The sequence below is a fragment of the Cervus elaphus genome, chromosome 21 (genome assembly GCF_910594005.1).
Source record: "Cervus elaphus chromosome 21, mCerEla1.1, whole genome shotgun sequence".
Lineage (NCBI taxonomy): Eukaryota > Metazoa > Chordata > Mammalia > Artiodactyla > Cervidae > Cervus > Cervus elaphus.
The window spans coordinates 37,988,415-38,008,973 of record NC_057835.1 but is presented as its reverse complement, the minus strand read 5'-3'; the positions used below and the strand labels follow the sequence as shown (position 1 = coordinate 38,008,973).

Sequence of the window (20,559 nt, the reverse complement as noted above, 5' to 3'; positions counted from 1 at the left end):
GTACTGTGTTTGTTTGTTTGTTTTTTAGCCCAGGAATGAAAACTAGGAAGTATTCTGCCAATTACCTGTTTTTGTTATGCTCAAAATCTGCTGTCACCGTTGCTCTCTCTTCCAGTACAATGCCAGGAGTTTCATCAGTAATTTGATCTAATTCTATAATTTGTATCATTAAAAAACATTCCTTCAAAGAGAAAAGGTTAGAGATACCTTTGTTTTTAAAAAAACATTATTCTAAAAAGATCTAAAAAAAATTTTTTTTATTGGAGTATGGTTGATTTGCAATGTTGTATTAGTTTCACATGTATGGCAAAGTAAATCAATTATACATATATCCACTCTTTGTTAGATTCTGTCCCCATGTAGGTCATTAAGACTGTTGAGTAGAGTTCCCTGGGCTATATCTGCATGCTCAGTCACTTCAGTCATGTCCGACTCTTTGCAACACTAGGTCTTGTGTGTATATATATATATACATTGTGTGTATATATATATATAATTATATATATAATAATTAATAATTAATATATATATTAATTAGTGTGTTTATGTCAATTCCAAGTTATCTCTCCCCCTGCCTTATCCCCTGGTAACCATAAGCTTGCTTTAACATCTGTAACTCTTTGTCTTGTAAATAACTTCATTTGTACTGTTCTTTTAGATTCCACATTTAAGTGATATGGTATTTGTCTTTCTGTGTCCAACTTCCTGCACTTAGTAAGGTCCATCCATGTTGCTGCAAATAGCATTATTTCATTCTTTTTATGGCTGATATTTCCATTGTATATGTGTACCACATTTTCTTTATCCATTGCTCTGTTGATGGACATTTAGATTGCTTCCATGTCCTGGCTATTGTAAATATTGCTGCAATGAACACTGGGGTGTGTGTTTCTTTTTTAATTACGGTTTTCTTTTTCTGATCTCTCATTGCTAATATATAGGAATGCAAGAGATTTCTGTGTCATTTTGTATTCTATAACTTTACCAAATTCATTGATGAGCTCTAGTAGTTTTCTGGTCCAATTTGTATTCCTTTTCTTTTTCTTCTCTGATTGATGTGGCTAGGATTTCCAAAACGATGTTGAAACATAGTGGTGAGAGTGGACATCCTTTTCTTATTTCTGATCTTAGAGGAAATGCTTTCAGTTTTTCACCCTAGAAGAAATAAGCAAATTCTAAAAAAGATCTCTTGTAAGAGTTTTCTTCAAGCACCTCTTTGTTCCTAGAAAGACTGTTCAGAGAAACTATCTCCCTACCTGTCAATATCTTCCTTTGATGTATGTATGTCTTTTGTTGTCAAAATTTGCCATGCTTTTTTTTAACCACAAAGTTTCTTGTTTTCCTAACATTCCTCCAGTGAAAATAGTTAAGCATGATTTGAAAATCAAAATGTAAGTAATAGTCTTCTGCACACTGACAGCAGTTTTGGTTTCTGGAGCAAAATGGCCTTGTTTTATAACTCTGACTTTATTTACTTTTCAGGGAACCACTTAAAATGAATCTCTTGTGAATAACATGGAGGGAAGGGGGTATGGCAAGAATCCATTATTCTGCATAATAAGAGCAGCTTCATCAAAAATGTCCATTTTCAATGTGTATCCCAAACCTTGCCCAAAACCAAGATGAAGCTAAGAATCTGCTTCATAGTGCTTGATTCTGAGTTTATTTGGGAGAAAAATAAGGACTTTTGTTAAAAAAAAAAGACAGTATTTTTGATGCAAGTTTTTGCTTTTAGTTTTAAGTGAGGCAAAGGGATTACTAACACTGATTACAGAATTTTATTCTAAAGCCATTACACTTATTTAACTTAATGAGCACAAACTATAAAGATGAAATCCAATTTAAGATCTGGCATAAAGTGCACACTTTGTCCAGAGGGGAATGCAGATATACAAATAGTCATAGAGCAAAGCTGTGCTGAAAATTTCATAAATTCTCAGAATAATCTATTTACAATTTGTGAAGTATTTGTACCTCCATGTGCAAATTTTCTACATATATGCATAGGAAAGCACAGATAAGTTTTTTATTTTTTATACAAATTGTAATTATATACTTTTTTCTATACCTTTTTTTTTTTTTCACTTAATATATATCCTGGTAGTTATTTCATATCAGGAGCACATGGAGCTCTGTATCTCTAATGCTTATAAATGACCACATCAGAATTTCATTACACTGATGTGCTATAATTTAACAAGTCCCCTGGGGCTCAACATTTTGGTGGTTTCCAGTATTTACTATTACAGACAGTTCTTATGTGGTTCATGTGTGGGCAAGTATCCATATATTTGTGGGATAAATTCCTAGAAGTGTAATGCCTAGGGCAAAGGCTATGTGCTTTTATGGTTTTGAAATGCTTTTTAATAATTCAGCAAAATTCAAATTACATGTGAATGTCCACACACACAGCTTTTTATATTACTGATCTTATGTATAACCAGAAGGGATAAATGCAAAATACCAGACAGGAAAGGTGGCAGAAGAAAATTTGGAAAACTGCACATGTGGGCAAAAGGAACAGAAAGGATGTGTCATCATCTTCCCATTAGGGAATATTTTGGTTCTAGTGACCCAAAAACATGTGCTACTTCCCAAAAGTTAGGTCTTGGTGCCCATTTTTCTCAACATATGCCTAATCTTGATAAACGAATCACACACACATCAGTTTAGGCTATTGTTAGCTGTTTTGGTTTCAAGGCTCTAGTTACCCGATGGAGTATCTCCATGTTATTGTTTTTGTTCATTCGCTAAGTCCTGTATGACTCTTTGCCACCCCATTGATTGTAGCACACCAGGCTCCTCTGTCTTCCACTGTCTCCCAGAGTTTGCTCAAATTCATGTCCATTAAGTCCCATTTCATCCATCTGAATAACTGCATCTATATGTAGTATAATCTCACAATGTCTTTATCCATTCATCTGTTGGACACAGGTTGTTTCCATGTCTTGAGTATTGTAATAGTTCTGCTGTGAACGTGAAGATGCAGATATCTGTTTAATGTATTATTTTCATTTCCTTCGGGCATGTATATACCCAGAAGTGGGATTGTTTAGTCATGTGGTAGTTCTGTTTTTAATTTTTTAAGGAACCGCCAGACTCGTTTCCATACTGATTATACCAGTTTACATTCTGACCCACAGTGCATAAGGGGTCTCTTTTCCCTACCTCCTCATCAGCATTTGTTACCCCTTATCTTTTTGATGAAGGCTGTTCTAACAGGTGTGAGGTGATTATCACATTGTGATTTTGACTTACATTTCCCTAATTAGTGATGGTGAGCGCTAATTCACATACTTGTTGGCCATCTGTTTATCTTCTTTACAAAAATGTCTATTCGGCCCAATTTTTAAATTAGATTGTTTTGCTATTGAGTTTTATGATATTAACCCCTTACCAGAATATAGTTTACAAATTTTTTTTCCTCATTCTGTAGGTTATCTTTTCATTTTGTCAATCATTTCTTTTGCTGTGCAGAAACTTTTTAGTTTGATATAGTCTACATGTTTATTTTGCTTGCTTGTGCTTTAGGTGTCAGATCCAAAAAATCATTACCAAGGCTGATGTCGAGGAGTTTTTCCCCAGTGTTTTCTTACAAGAGTTTTATATGGTTCTTGGTCTTACATTTAAGCCTTTAGTCCCTTTTAGGTTGTTTCCTTCTTTTACAGGTTAATTCTTTCATTCTTTTATAAAAGAATATGTGACTAGCCAGTATTCCCAGCAACATTTATTGAAGAGACCATCTTTTCTCCATTGAGTATTCTTGGCTCCCTTATATTAGTTTAGCATATATACATGGCTTTGTTTCTGGGCTGTTGATTCTGTTCCATTTTCTATGTATCTGTTTTCATTCTATTATATACTGTTTTGATTACCACAGCTTTATAATACAGCCTGAAATCAGAAGTGTGATGCCTCCCACTTTGTGCTTTCTCAGGATTGGCTTAGCAATTTGAGGTCTTTTAGCTCCATGTACATTTTAGGATTGTTTTTTCTACTTCTGTAAAAATCGCTACTGGAACTTTGACAGAGATCGCACTGAATCTGTAGGTGGTGGCTCAGAAGAGTACAGAGTCTGCCTGCAATGCGGGAGACCTGGGTTCTATCCCTGGGTTGGGAATATCCCCTGGAGGAGGGCATGGCAGCCCGCTCCAGTATTCTTGCCTGGAGAATCTCCAAGGACAGAGGAGTCTGGCAGGCAATAGTACATGGGGTTGCAAAGAGTCAGACGACTGAGCAACTAAGGATGCACACATAGTGTGAACATTTTAACAACATTTGTTCTTCTAATCATGAGCTTAACATACCTTTCCATTTATTATTTGTGTCTTCTTCAGTTTCTTTCATCTGTGTCTTATAGTTTTCAGTGTAGAAAATCCTTCACTTTTACTGTTTTTGATGTTATTGTAAATGGAATCATTTTATCATTGGACAATTTGGTTTTAGTGTACAGAAATGCTGATTTTTGTAGGCTAATTTTGTATCCTGCAACTTTGTTGAATTCATTGATTAGATCTAACAGTTTTTTGTTGGTGTCTTTAGGATTTTCTATACATAAAATCATGTCATCTGCAAATAGTTTTACTTCTTCCTTTCCAATTCTGATGCTTTTATTTTTCTTACCTGATGTGCTGGCTAGGTCATTTTGAGTCTTAATCCCACACTGCCTTACATTGTAATAAAAAAGTTTCAGCAGATATGTCTTGCCTGCTGGTTCTTGGCAGTGGAGGATATGTTATGTATGTATATTATTTTATAAATCTGCTCTAGCTATAGTGCTGAACAAGTAATACTTTAATGAAAAAGTTATTGACTTTATTAAACCTAGGAGCAACCCTGAGTCATTTCCCCTAACCCGTTACTTTACAAATAAACAAACTAGGGCTCCAAGGAGATGTCATGATTCAAAGTCATGTTACTAAAGTCAGAGTTGAGAGTATAACCCAGGTCTCCTCATTCTAGAACCTACTTTTCTTTTCCTCTTTTGCCACCATCACTCTCTGATTTGATATAAGAAATATTTGTTCCAAGCTAAACACTGATTCAGGAAAAAAATTATTTACTTTGTACTTACTGGGTCTGGGAAGCTCTTGTTGATCCATAAAAGCTTCACATTGGTACGTGCCTACTTAGAGAAAATGTTATTTTGCAATATAATTATTTAACACATGTTTGAATCCCCTGTTCTCTTCCCTAGACTCAGTCTTTTTATAATTAATATTAAATGTTCATAATAACTATTATTATTAATAAACTCTTTAACAGGACGAACCAGGTCTTGCACCATTTGACTCCTTTAGCCAATAATGTCAGAGCCATGTCTTTCTCTCACTCAGCTAGTATTCTAACAATGACCTTGTCCTTCATCCTCTGCCCCTTCACACACACACACACAGCCATTGCAGTGCTCTTCTGAACGATCATCCTTTCATAACTAGTTCAGTTATTACCTCTCCTCTTACCAAGTGTCTCCCTCAGTTCCCCAGGCAAAGGGAATCGCCTCCTCCTCCTCCTTTGAGGTGAACTTGCATGATTGCTGTTCATGTCTACTACTCAACCACAGACTATGAAAGGGTTAGTCAGGGGTGTCTTCTATGCCATGCATGCAAACACAAAAATCTCTAATGAATGAATGCAAAATAGTATAGTATATTTTTATGATCTAAAGTTGCCCAGTGGAACATCATAAATATTTGAAAAGAGATCTCTAGTACTTGGTACTGAACTGTTATTAAAGGATAACAAAAATAGAGATACCCTAAAATAGTATAGAATCCAGAAAGGCCTACATGTGATATTGGACTATGGTATATGTTTTTAGCGGATCACTTGAGACAAAGACATTGTCAATAAGTAACTATTTTGCATCCCCAGAATAATAATGGGTATGTGATCTATGCCAAAATAGTAGCTTCTACTGTCACTTAGATAGTCCTCCCAAAACTCCTCAGTTCCAAATTCTATTTGTTTTCATGTCATATTCTAATAGTCTGAATTGTTTAAAAACTCCCTAGAACTATAATTATGAATTATACTCAGACCTTCACATTATTTTTTGTGTTAAAAAAAAATGTATTCTGTGGGCTTAATAGAATTTTATTCTCTGAAAGGTGATGATTATCTTTCTCTTATCTAAAAAGATTTTGCTGATACATACTTATTATAATGTTTTTGAGCCATAAAGTTGATAATCATGTTTTTATCCTTCATGGATGATGAAATTTTGGGGGGGAGAAAGGGGCTGTTTTTCTTGTCTCTGGTTAATTCAGATGTTTTACAAAGATATCCCCATCATATAAGGCAGATTTTTAGATTGATGTTTTAAACTACCACCAAAAAAAGCTGAAAAAGCTACCTTAGATGTTCATTTAAAATTTTGCCATATGGTAGTGTTGTTTTAAGGTCAGTGTGGACAATGCCTGATGGAAATAAATGAAAAAAAAAATTGCTTCTAAAATCAAAATTTGATTTTAGTTCTAAAATCAAATTTTACAAAATGTAAAATACTACCAACTAAGGAAAATCGCTTAAACTTGCAGCATGAAAGCCCCAGTGGATCCAGATTTTGAAAGGCAAATATTTGACACGTTTTTGTTCACAGCTACTGGGTTTTATTTGAAGTTTGGAATCGGCATTCAAGTGGCAGTGTAGGTCTGCTTAAGAAATACCCATCACCCTCTTAAAAAAAAACAGACTCCCGAATTGCATTTTAAAACGCACACTGGTATTCTTAGGGGAGGAGTAAGTTTGGACTTTTGTTTTAAACAGATGTGATGCTGAGACCTTAACGGGCAGTTTTCACAGTTGGGAATAAAGGGGGTGGGCCGTGCGTGAGGGGCCTGACAGAGCAGCCCCCAGGGCTGGTGCCGGCAGTGTCCTCCGTCCTCACCACATTGTCTGCCCCTCCGCAGCACGCCATGCCCTTCTGGAGGGTCTCCAGTCACTCGGACCTCATGGCCCTCCATCACGCCCTGGAACTGGAGTACCTGTAACAGTCACCCAGCACTTTGAAGCCGCACAGCCGCCCTGTGACCGGGGGACATGTCCACCAGGCGGAGTCCCAAGTGGGCGCCGGACTCCAAACTAACATTTCAGAATTTTGACACCCAGCCGCTGTGGGTCCTCGCCTCCACCTCACACCACACCCCTTTCTTCAGAACAGCTGTTGACTCCTAGTACTGTGAATCCGTTGCAAATAAGCCAGGAGAATGTTCTGGCACAGTGCGGCGTGTCTTGGCCACATTAACCAACCATGGTTCGAACCTGTGAAGAAAGGACCTGCAGACGCTCTATGTTTCTGGCATCTTCAATGTGACATGAAACAGCTTCTCCAGTACAGCAAACTCGATTGCACAACAAAGACTGAAATGGGTTTCCTGAGTACCAGTGGGGGGATTTTTCTTGTAAAGGTTTACTTTTTCTGGTGTCTCATACCCAGGGTCTTCTGTACATCTCTACTTATTTATGAACAGACTTTTTTAAAAAAAAAAAAAAAACACACACAGCTTCATCGAGGTATAATTCAAGAACCATACAGTTCACGCAAACAGACTTTTGACATCAGATAACTGAAGAGACAGTAGCATGATGACAGAAGCAATCGAAGGCCCTGGCCTCACGACACAGCAAGTACTTTGAATTTTAGCACATTGCAAAGTAGTTTAAAATATGTCTAATTTAAACGTATAATATGTACATCACTGAGACAATCATGTACAGAAAGAATTTTTGGTGTAAATTTGTAATAATGGATGATTCTTTTACATATTGTTTAGGAAAATGATATTGAAAGGTAGCAATGCCTTGATAGTGAAGTATGAGGTGGACCTGCACAGACATGCAGGGCCTTCTCCAAGTACTGGGTATAAATATGTAGATAATGGATTTTTTTTTTTTTTTTAAGATCATGTTGTCAAGACCAAAAGCATGGATGTCAAGTGTTAATAGGATTTTGTTTTCTAATTTTTTTTTTCCCAATCTGTACTTTTTAAAAAAAAAATGCTGTTAGGAGGGCCTTGGTAAATAACACATCAGTGTCTTAAACAATTGAGGGGGAAGACAAGTCCTCTTAAAACCTCACTTTTTCATTTTTAGCATTAATGTAGTATAGCTATTTGGCAAAGGACAGTTATTCAAATGCTTCTTCCCTCAGAAAGAATGTAGATGATGGATAGATTTTATAAATGAAATGGTTCATGAATTGGACATTAGCAAAGGGACACTATCATGTGTCCAGATGATATTTTCTTGTTTAAGGAAGGCCATCACCACATATCTGCAAATCAGCACAACTTTGTATTACTTCCTTATATTCATGTTCTTTCTCTTTCCCTACACCCCCCACCCCCACCTCCCAGAAAAGTTCATTGCCAGCAGTGGGACATGGTCCAGTCATCATCACCAAGAAAATAATGCTACTCTTTTCACCCCCATTCTAATTATATGACAAGCATAAATCTGAGAAATGAAGTTTGTCACATTTGTAATACCCCCAAAAAAGTTTATCCAAAAGCAATCCATCAGTTTATCTAGACACTAGTTTCTCTCATCTAAAGGCCTTCCATTGTCATGAAATTACTTTTTGGATGAATTTTCTTTAATAGTATATTGGAGGGGAAAAAACCCACCAGCTTTGACCCAAAGTAGCTACAGAGCTGCCCTATCCTTTCCTAAGGTTTCATGTTGCTGCTAGAATTAGTCAGTTGTGAATATCTCCAAATTGTTTAATCATTGAATTCAATTGTTTTTTTCCTCTCTTGCTTGAAGCAAACAGAAGTCAACAGTTTTTTAGCCTTTCCATTTTATGTTTTTGTACTCTGCAAACTGAAAAGACTAAAGTTTATCTTGGCCTTACTGTATAAAGGTGTGTCGTGTCCACAACTGTGTACAGACTTTTTCTTCAGTTTGTGTTTAAATTAATAAAACTGATTTGTGAAGTACTGTAAGCTCCCCGTCAGTATTTTCTTCATCTTTTGGTTCTGTAAAATAGCAGGATCTTGGTGGTGGTAGAACACTCATAGTCCAACAAAAGGAAGCTGTATGGAGCAACTGTAGTAATGGCTTTATCAGCCCTTGCAAGGAACTAAGCTAGGAGAATAACAGCTGTCTCTTTGATCACCATTAAGAACAGATGAATGGAAAAGCCTTTTACTTCCTCTGAAACTATATAAACGAGACCTTCACTCAGATTTATCTGCTATGGAACCGAATTCAGCATCAAGTATCTTGGATGTCAGAGCATAGATTTAGCCACTTCAATACCCAAGGGACAGCAATGGAAACTAGTTTCCATTCCATTTCATCTGTAAAGAACGCCCACAACATACATCTCTAAGATGTGGCCAGTTTCATCACTGACAAAGCTATATAACAGCACAACTTGCTTCCTCCTGGGATTTCATCTTAGAAACACAACATTCACACATACAGAACACATGAACATCAAACATGCAGTGGTCTGACTCATTCTTCAGGCCGAGGATGTTCATTTTTCACATGCACACGTTTGGCCAAGTGGCTTGAATAATGAAGTGTCTGTGCATGCTTGGTCGCCCAAGAGTGAGACATTTGGAGAATGTCTGTAGAGAAAGTCAGGGGTGGGGAGTGGAAGGACTTTTAGGTCTCAGGTGAAGAAAGTATGGAAAAGAGTCAAATGGAGCACATACCCTCAAATGATGGATTTTCTAAAGTGCTACTTCTAACATGATACACTTTGGTCCATAGATGAGAGGCCACATTTCTCTCCCTGCCATTCTAGACTTTTCAGATACAAACTCTACTTTCTTTCCAACATTGTCTCTCATTATTCTTACGAACAAACCTTCGGTCCATGTTAACTGAGTTCTTTAATAGACCAAACAGCCCCTAAGAATCCTTGCCTCACCTCTACTCAGAGCTTGCCCACTACCATCAGTGACTTCCTCCACCCTCAATCCACCCAAGCCATGTTCAGCTCCAGAGCCTTCTATGCAGAACCTTCTTTCCCATCATGGCACACAGTGTTAGCTCCTTCTCTTGAACTTCTCCCCACCTCCAATGTCCATAGTCTTACTGACTGTTCATAATACCCCCTTCAATAAAGGCTCACTGTGCACCCACCATGGTGAGGGTGGGGGAGTGTTTGTCTGAGATGTTAAGGATAGGAGGTCCTTGCTCCTGTGGATGGAGTTTACATCAAGAGTAGGTGTGAACAGATGAATGAGTGAATGAGTGAATGAATGAGATATATTCAGTTGGAAACGTTCTTTGTGGAAAATTAAAACAGGGAATATATGTAAGTGACAGGGCTTCCCTGGAAAGGATGGACAGAGCTGAGACAGCTGAACTGAGACCAGCTGCTAAGAGGCAGGCAGCATGTGAAGATGAGGGGTAGAAAAGAGAGGCACAAAGGTCCTTGGAGGAGAAGACTTCTGTTTATCGTGTTCTAGGAGTGAGAATCACACTCATGGGTCCAAGAAGAGATGATTTTGCAAAGGATAGCCACTGAGAGGTCTACACAGGGCTATGACCCAAACTGATACATTCTTTGAAATGACCACTCTGGCTGCTGGGTGGAGAGTGGACTACAGAAGGGCAAGAGAAGAACTGGGGAAATGAGTCATTAGGCCAACAGCAAGGTCCAGGCAAGCAGCAGCCAGATTCAGATTAGGATGGGAAAAAGAACACTTGGATTTATTTTTAGCAATAGCAACAACAGCACTGGCTGATGAGTTGAAAGAGGTGAGCAGTGGGACACAAGAGGAGAGTGGACACCCCCAGAGTAAGGCGTCTCCCTACCCACTGTGAGATAGTACACCTAGTGGTTAAGAGCCTGGCCTCTGCAGGCAGGTTGCCTGGGTTCAAATCCTGGCTTCCCCATTTTATCTTGCCAAGTTAACTTCACTGTGCCTTCGTTTCCTCATCTGTAAAATGGGGATAACAATAATACCTACTTCAGACCATTGAAAAAGGAAATGGCAACCCACTCCAGTATTCTTGCCTGGAGAATTCCATGGAGCCTGGCAGGCTATAGTCCATGGGGTCGCAAAGAGTGACTATCTTACACTGAGTGACTATCACTCACTTCAGACCATTACAATGAGGACCAAGTAAGTTCATGTGAATAAAGTGCTTGGGACACCACTTGGCAAATTATTGAATGCTATTCATTCACATGCTTGCTAAGTATTCATAGACATTTTTTTTTTCTCTCCAACTAAAGAATCAGCTCTTTGATGGCACAGACCATTTACAAGGGGATTGCATTTTTCTGGACTAGTCAAGGAAAGTGAAAGTTACAGTGTTAGTCACTTAATCATAGCTCAGACTGTAGCTCACCAGTCTCCTCTGTCCATGGGATTGTCTGGGCAAGAATACTGGAGTGGGTTGATACTTCCTTCGCCAGGGAATCTTCCCAACCCAGGGATCAAACCTGGGTCTCCTACACTACAGGCAGAGTCTTTGCAGTCTGAGCCACCAGGTAGGCCTAAGTCTAGGAAACAGGATGAAAAAGACAACCATTATGTAGCAATTCTTTTTTAATAGCCACCATGCCAATGTTTGAGGTCAGGAATTAACGAGTTTCCTAAATGGAAAGGAAATCCGAAAGGAAGAGGATATATGTATATGTGTGGCTGATTCACTTGGCTGTACGGTAGAGACTAACAACATTGTAAAGCAATTATACTCCAATAACAATTAATTAAAAAAAAAAAAAAAAAAAGGACTTCTCTGGCAGTCCAGTGGTTAAGAATCCATCTGCCAATGCAGGGACACGAGTTCAATCCCTGGTCCGGGGAAACTAAGATCCCACATCCTGCGGGACCCTCATGCCACAACTACTGAGCCCTTGTGCCTACCCTAGAGCCCTGCTCCACAACAGGAGAAGCCACAGCAGAAAAGCCCACGCACCGCAACTAGAGAAAGTCACCTCAAAACAACGAAGAGCCCCTGAGCGGAAATGAAGACCCAGCACAGTCCTTAATAAATGAATAAATTTTAGAAAAAAAAAGAATCACAATGACAAAGGAGACTTCTGTGAGCGGTCCTGTGGACATGAGGAAACCCTGCCCCGAAGCTGAGCCCTGCAGGCTGAAGCTGGCCTGAGCAGAGTGGGGAGGAGGGAGCACAGGAGAGAGGCCACAGGACTACAGGAGCACGGGCAGCGTGGGTCTGAGTGGCCAGGAGAGGGAAAGGGGAGGCTGTGAACTGTCCTTCACCTCCAAGGAAAACTTCAGACTTAGTGCTTTTATTACCCACAAGCTTGGCTGTTCCCCCTCTATGGAAGACAGAAAAGCAAGAAGACAAGATCAGAGGTTCTCAGCCTCCTACATTAGCACATACAGCCTGGGGGACCCTTTACTGGGGCCCCTGATTCAACATTAAACTATTAGATGAGAGCCCTAAGTAGTGTCCAGCAGAGCCCCTTTTATTTTACAGATTACAAAACTCAGGTTAAACGCTCTTTCCTGAGAGATCACAGCCGAATCAGGCAGTCACGGCTCTGAGCGACTCTTGGATACAACACAGAATCATGAAAAGATTACGGGCTCTCAGGTCAGTATAAGCTGACTTTTCCTCTGGCTCCATCGCTCCACACCAGGGCTTAGGCAGCCCTTTCCATTTTCAAGGGGTATCTCACATCCTGTCATTAATACAATTGTTCAGTGAGGTCTGAATGCTCATAGCACCTCAATTCTATGCTATCCTTCCAGACATTGATTTAAAATTTGACTCCCAATCAGCATTTACACATGTCCCACGCACATACATTTTGTAATAACTTTTCAAATTTGCTTTTCAAAACTGGAATAGGGCTTGGATGTTCCCCAACTCAATTGAATATAAAGGAGGCCATTTGCTGAAAGAGTTTCCCTGGTGGCTCAGATGATAGAGAATCTGCCTGCAATAAGGAAGGGCCAGGGTTCCATCCTTGGGTCCCAAAGATCCCCTGGAGAAGGGAATGGCAACCCACTCCAGTTTCTTGCCTGGAGAATCCCATGAACAGAGGAGCCTGGCAGGCTACGGTCCACGGGGTCGCAGAGAGTCGGACACAACTGAAGTAACTTAGCACACATGCATTTGCTTAACAGAATGTGGAGATGGGCCCATGAACACTATGTGTTCATTTAAGACCTCTAAGAAATTCCCTCCCAGATCCTGGGACCCGCCACCCCCCCCAACAGTCCCCACAGGTACAAAACCTTCAGCCGACTCATGTCACCCTGTCCATCCTGCTCAGGATGGATTTTTGACAATCCGAAAGGAGAGAACTAACAACAGCACTTCCTTCTTCCAGTGTCTCTCAGAAAGGTTTCCATTTCTCTCCGCTCTGTGCAATTATCCAAACTGACAGGCGAACTTGTGGCAGAAGAAATGAAAGAGTTTGTAATTTAGGAAACCTTTTGGCCCCACTGACTGAAAGCAGGTTGTTTGTAAAAAGGAAATCCTGACCTCAGCTAACTGGCAAACTCTGTCAGAAGCAATAGAAGGAAGCGAAGGAGAAAGAACAGCGCTGGGGATTTTTATTGGCAACAGAAGAAAACTGGATCCTCTTCCAGAGGAAAGCCCTTAGGAGTGAACTTTCTGGTAGAGGGACGGAGTGTGTCCAGAGCCAGTGCATTAGCAGCTACATACTACACCGTGGTTTGGTTCTGGGTTTGTGGGCTCGTCTGACTGGGCGAGTTGGCTGCCTGGGACCATAGGTAGACTGACCATCCTGATTATGGACTCCCCCCACTTCCCTCTTCTGCTCCCAGCACTCCATGGCCTGTCCCACCTTCTCTCATGGCTTGATATAAAACCCCAGGATCCAGAGATGACAGGGTGCCCCCGGGTGTGAAAGGAGATCAACTGGGTGTTTTCCTAGTGCTGTCCACCGACTCACCCCTACCTTGTTCCTCTGTCTGCTGCCCCTTCGGCAGGACTCTGCAGGGACCTCTGCTAACTCCCTAAAATCAGAGCCTCACCCCCACCCCACCCAACCACAAGCTCTGATTTCCTTCTGCTAGTGGTTCTCAAAGGGCTGCCCTCTTGAAATCACCTGGGTGCTCAGAAAACTCCCCGAGCCCCTCCCTATAGATTCTTCTTTTAAATTAATTTTTATTGGAATATAGTTGCTTTACAATGTTGTGTCCATTTCTACTGCACATGAAAATGAACCAGCAGCATTTAGGCATTTAACAAGAATGCAAGTTTTGAAAAAGATAATTTTAAACCAAATAAAAATTAAAGAAAACAGTAAAAATGTATATACTTCCCAATTAAAGAAATTATATGAAAAAAAGAAAAAATAAATTATATGAATAGAAATATTGTTATTTATATGCTAACATTAAAATTATCAAGGAATAATATGAAGAAAATCTCCCAAATTTAAGTATCGTTTTATTAAAATAATGATTGCAAAAAAAATTCATTAACCTGAGAAAATGGCAAACTAATAAAGAGAAATAAAACAACACATAAAAACATACTTAAAACATGAAAAAGATTTACATACACAGAAAAGTTAAGCTATATAAACAGCTATACTAAAGGAAAAGACAACAAAATATAAATATTTACTTGGACATATTTACTTGGACATAAAATATAAATATTTTATAAATAAATATTTACTTGGACATAAAAAAAAAAAAAAGAAAATGAACCAGCTGTATGTATCCATGTGTCCCCCCCCTTCTGGCCTTCCTTTCCACTCAGGGCACCACAGACCATTAAGTTGAGTTCCCATTTGTTTTCTATTTTATGTGCATGCATGCATGCTCAGTTACCTGTCCAACTCTTTGTGACCCCATGGAATGCAGCCCACCAAGCTCCTCTGTCCATGGGATTTTCCAGGCAAGAATACTGAGTGGGAAAAAAAAAAAAAAAAAAAGAATACTGAGTGGGTTGCCATTTCCTCCTCCAGCAGATCTTCCTGACCCAGGGATCAAACCGGTGTCTCCTGCATTGGCAGGCAAGGTCTTCATCACTGAGCCACCAGGGAAGCCCTGTCTATTTTATACATAGTATCATAGTGTATGTGTCAATCCCAATCTCCCAGTTCATCCCTCCACCCCCTTTCCTCCCTAGAGATTCTCATTGAACTTGTCTAGGTTGGGGCTTGAGCAGCAGCCAAGGCAGAGAGCCATTGCTGTGGGCCAACCAGGTGTGAGGGAAAGACCCCCGCCTAGGGCAGCTCCCCGCAAGGCTGGGCTGTGTGTGGAGTGTGTGTTCCCAGCTCCTGGCTCTTCCTTTCCAAACCATTCTGATTCCTGGTTGGCCGTGCCTGTGCCCCTAAAATCCTTATGACCCCCAACTCAATTCCATCCCAGAATCTAGGGAATTCCTTCCGTGAATGAAGAGTTCTGCTTGGTGTCAGGGGTGTCCCAGGGGGGCTGGCCATCTAGTGGGAAAACAGATACTGTGAGAAAATGCAGACTATGATGAGGGCCTCACTGGACTGCAAGAACACCGGAAATCTAGGCGGGCAACTGTTGCAAAGAATTTTAATTTATGATGGAAGCCCAGAGGCTAGAGTGGTGAATGTTGGCTGGGGAAACAGGTGTCATTAAAGGGATGACATTTTCACTGGCCTAAATGAAATATGAGAATAAGAAGCTGATAGGGCTTCCCAGGTGGCGCTAGTGGTAATTGGCGCTACACCAATGTAGGAGATGGAAGAGCTGTGGGTTCGATCCTTGGGTCCGGAAGATCCCCTGGAGGAGGAAATGGCAACCCATTCCAGTATTCTTGTCTGGAGAATCCCCACGGACTGGGGAGCCTGGCAGGCTACAGTACACGGGGTCACAAAGAGTCAGACATGACTGAAGCGACTTAGCACACAGCATTCAGGCTGCTAAACCTGGACTCCAGTCCTCCCCAGATTAACGAGAGAGAGATGTATAGTAACTGTCGCTGGGACACATGCAAGAGGTGGTGGCGATAACCCAAGCAAGATGGAAGGAGGGTCTATCCTAGGGCAGCCCTGGGGATAGAAACTCAGAACCCACACAGCAGGTGTCTCAGAGGCAGGGCAAGTCTGAGTGTATAGGGCCAGCTTCCAAGGTCCTCTTGCTGACCCCCTCCCCCACCTCCAGCCAACACTGGAAAGGATATTGTTGGATCCAGCCAGGTATAAAGTTGTGTAAAATCCAGTCAGGATTATAGCTAAGGGGAAGGTGTTGGTTCTTTCTAAATTTTCTCTCCAATCCAAACCTGGAAGACTTTGCTATCTGTGAGTGTGTGTGTGTGTGTGTGTGTAAGGTGTTGGTTCTTTGTGTGTGTGTGTGTGTGTGTGTGTGTGTGTGTGTGTGTGTAAGGTATTGGTTCTTTCTAAATTTTCTCTCTAATCCAAACCTGGAAGACTTTGCTGTTTGTGAGAGTGTGTGTGTGTGTTGCACTGACTTGTTTAAAGGAGCAAGAATTGTAACCAGGTTTCCCTGATGGTTCCAAGAAATGCATCAATCAGGCTGAAGTAATTGAGAAAATGGCAGTTTTTCATTTCAAATTGGGGGGGCGGGGCGGGGGTAGGGCAGGTATTGGCTGAAGGAGTTTTTAAAGAAGCTAAACCCTTCTGTGGAGGCCCTTACTATCATCCTCTAAAAACATAACCTGGGTGGGAGACAGGGGACGGGACCTTTGTAATATTGTAAGCAGATGGATCACAGGGTCCCCAGAGAAAAAGAAGTAGGAATGGCTTTCCTGACAAAAGAGGGCCATGTTGGTCTCAGCATTTTGTGATGTAAGCCAGGCCACAGGCTTGACCTTGAACAGGTCTCAATGATCAATGATCTTAAGGGAATAAAGGAACAGAGAAAAGGCAGCCAAACAACAGTGCAGTGACAAAGCAGAGTCCTATGTCTCCTCAAGGGATATACAGAATAATATATCTGAATTCTTCAAGGAACTAACGCCCTCATCCATGGGGAAAGGACAGAATGATGATGTTGACCCTCCTGACCTGAGGCAACTACAGCCTGAACTCTGTAGACATCTGCTCCAATTTTATGCTGAATTCTGCTCTGCTCAACCGCCTTCATGAATATGCATATACTGCCCAAACCCATTCATGAACATGCATGGACCCTTAGCGTAAATACTCCCCAGTTTTGCTGTGCAGGGAGGCCCTGCTTTGGGAAATATCCCCAGGCTTCTTATTGGCTGCAAGTAATAATAAATCCCTCCTTCTTCCCATCTTTGGCTTGATTGTGTCTATTGGCTCAACACCCAAGAAGAGGCAAACCCAGTTTTCAGGTAACATCTCCAGAAGGACAAGGGTCCCCATAAACTCTCACTCCTTGCACCTCCCCTTAAGGGACACTGCATCCCCAGGGATGAACCAGGTACCCAGAGGGCGTTCCAAGATCCTTAAATGCAAAACCCCTCTGACGGTGTCCCTTGCATTTCCCTGTTTACAAGCACAGAGCTCACCTCAGACAGATGGCAAAGTACTAAAGAAGAGGAAAAGACAAGAGAAGAAAAACCAAGACAGAGTGTGAAGGAGAAGAGGAGGGCTTGTTGTGTCAACTTGGACGTTCAAAAGAACTAAGCCACTGAACAGTACCCCCTGCACGTGCCCTCACTTTGCCGTGCAGGAGGTCTGGACAGCTCTCCCACCCCACCCCCACGAGTCACAGGGATCAAAGGCTCCGTGAGCCCTGGACAGCCCTGGGGTGAAGGAAGAAGGGGAGAGGAAGTCTGAGCAGAAGAGGCCTTGCCCCTTCCACTGGCTCTTCAGAAAGGGCCTCTTTCACCGCTTCCCACCGTGTTCCTGTCTGTACCAACCTCTCACTGAGAGATCACCACAGGCCCCATCACCTAACCAACTCAGTGGTTCAAAAACACCAAGGGTTTTGCAGAACTTCCATTCTTCTCCAAGTAGTTAAAATGCAAGCAGGCGGGTGCCTGCGCTGATGGAGGAAGCCCACGCCCTTATTGGAACAGTCTTGTTTTGAAAAACTTCTGCCCTCTGGGGTTGAAAGCATTTCTTGGCCCAGTGGAATCAAAAGGTGACAGGATCACTCCAGCAACGCTCCCAGCCCGACCTTGATATTTATTTGCAAAGCCTTACAGGAAATCAGTGCTACGCGTTCCATGAAAAACAAAGGGAAATGCAGGAACCAGGAAAAACAACAGACTGCTCCAAACAGCCTAACATCAACAGACTTTAAAGAAAATGAGATGCTGAAAAAATAGTTCCCTTTGGCATGTAATCTTTCCACACGTACTGAAGACCCACTGTGTGCCCAGCCTGGAGCAAGGTGCTGACAGAGTCTTGGCCCTGAGAAGGTCATGATTCCCAGGGTGGGGTTGGGGGGCTGCTGAGATAAAGGTGCTGTTGGGTGATTTTGACTTGAACAGTAAGGAACAGGATTGAGGCAGGAGATAGAAGGGCCTCAGGCTGAACAAAACCTCCATAATAGCAGGATGATTGAGGAGGCTGGAATTGACCAGATAAAAGATGACATATTCCTCATTCTCAAAGTTAAGGAGACCACCCTGACTATGCATGTGCTCCTTGGAGGTTAAAAGGGTGGGAGGGGGGGGGAGGGTGCCACCTCATAGTAAGTGATGCAACTACCCATAGACCTCTTCTCTAGAATCCATCTTGGCTAAAGATGTGCACGCAAACATGGGAGGACCTTTTGCATGCTAAGTCACTCAGTCATATCCAACTCTTCGAAACCCTATGGACTGTAGCCCGCCAGGCTCCTCTGTCCATGGGATTCTCCAGGCACAAATACTGGAGTGGGTTGCCATGCCCTGCTCCAGGTAATCTTCCTGACCCAGGGATTGAAGCCAGGTCTCCTGTGGCTCCTGCATCGCAGGTGGATTCTTTACCTGTGAGTCACTGGGGAAACCCCATGGGTATTTATAAAGGTGCACAAATAATTCATAGAAAGTAACTTCCTAGATATATAAGTGCAAGGTTAACAGGTATGACTGTTTAATGCAATAAAATTTGCCAAATTATTATGCAAAAAAATGGCACTACTTTTTACATTTTCACTCAAAGTATTGTGAAATCTAAAAGGTCCTTTAGACTCTCAGAGCCCTGCTCCCAGAGATATTGCTGCAGTAGTTTTGAGGTAGTATCTAGAATCCACATTATTTAAAAATTCTGCAGGTATTTCTAACATTTGCCAGCTTTTGTACTCAAAAAGTACAAGTAGACATCAAATTGTGTATTATCTAATTGCAACAAAAATCTAAAAACTAAGGATATTGTTGACAAAAGTTGAAGCCCTAAATAAACAGAAGGATGTACAATGTTCATAAATTAGAATACTGAATATTACAGAGAGAGAAAGAGAGAGAAAACACAGGCTGATTGCTAAAATAAACAAGAGAAGGAAGACCTATACTAGCAGTTGTCAAAACCAGTCAAAAGCTATATCAATTAGTGTGGTATTGGCTCTAGAAGAGACAAGGAAAAATGGAAAAGAATTAAAAAAAAAACTCCATATATTCTGTCACTGATGACTAGGAGACTACAGTACAGTAAAGATGGCCTTTTAAATAAATGGTGTTGATCAGAAAATTTTATCTCCCTTAGGGGAAAAAATGAAACTTGACCCTAACTCTCACCATACACACAAATAACATATTGAGATGTATGTCTAAATTTAAATTGATACAGATATTAGAAAAATACATATAAAATATATTTATGAATTCAGACAGATTTATTAATAAGACACAAAAAATCATTAACCATTTCAAAAATTATAAATTGGACTAAATTAAAGATGTTCTGCTCAAAACATACTATTTAAAGAATGAAAGGGCAAGGTACAGTGAGAAAAGATTCTTACAATACATATGTCTGATAAAGTACTCATAAAGTGAATATATAAAGAGGTCTTATAAATCAATATAAACAAACAAGAAATCTCAAGATAAAAAAACAGGTAAAAGATTTGAATGAACATTCCTTATAAAAGGAGGTCCAATTGGCTGACAGTGGGAATTTGCTGTATGATGCAGGGAGCTCAAATAGGTGCTCTGTGACAACCTAGAGGGGTAGGATGGTGTGGGAGGTGGGAGGGAGGTTTAGGAAGAAGAGGACATATATATACCTAAGGCTGACTCATGTTGATGTAAGGCAGAGACCAACACAATATTGTAAAGTAATTACTTGCCAATTAAAAATAAATTTTAAAAAAGAGGATATCCAACTGGTTGATAAATACAGAAAAAGTTGCTCAACTTCATTGTTTGTCAAAGAAATGCAAAATAAAACGGTAATGTGATACCTTTCTATTATACCAGAATGGCTGAAATGAAAAAGAGATAATACAAGTGGAAGTATACATTAGTATAGTCTCTTTGTAAAACTGGCAATATTTGCTAAATTTGATCATGCTGGACTCCTCTGCATTACTGGGAATATACTCTTTATGCCATTTATTCTGTATTATCTGTTGCCTTGATATTTCTTAACCCCCTACCCAACATTTTAAACTTCTTAGAGTGGAAACAATTCCTCACCTCCTGTTCCAATAGAGTATCCAGGTCATCACAGGGTAAACATTCAGGATCAGTTGAAAGTACTGTTGATTTGTAGTGTAGCTCAACAACATGTTTTTATGTTAC

At 40.7% G+C, this 20,559-nt stretch overlaps 1 protein-coding gene across 11 annotated transcripts in view; it reads left to right on the top strand.

Annotated features, from left to right (window-relative positions):
* The window catches only part of EYA1 (EYA transcriptional coactivator and phosphatase 1), a 181,010-nt gene extending 172,065 nt beyond the window's left edge, over positions 1 to 8,945 (top strand). For 5 of the 11 annotated variants that reach the window (XM_043880350.1, XM_043880348.1, XM_043880349.1 and 2 more), the window contains one exon: positions 6,910 to 8,945. In XM_043880350.1, the coding sequence (XP_043736285.1) occupies positions 6,910 to 7,087 (178 nt within the window). In that variant the 3' untranslated portion in view covers positions 7,088 to 8,945. Of the gene's footprint in view, positions 1 to 6,768; positions 6,885 to 6,909 lie in introns of those variants that run through there. The other 6 variants (XM_043880359.1, XM_043880353.1, XM_043880357.1 and 3 more) reach the window with 2 other exon arrangements.
* Positions 8,946 to 20,559: the final 11,614 nt, after the last annotated feature.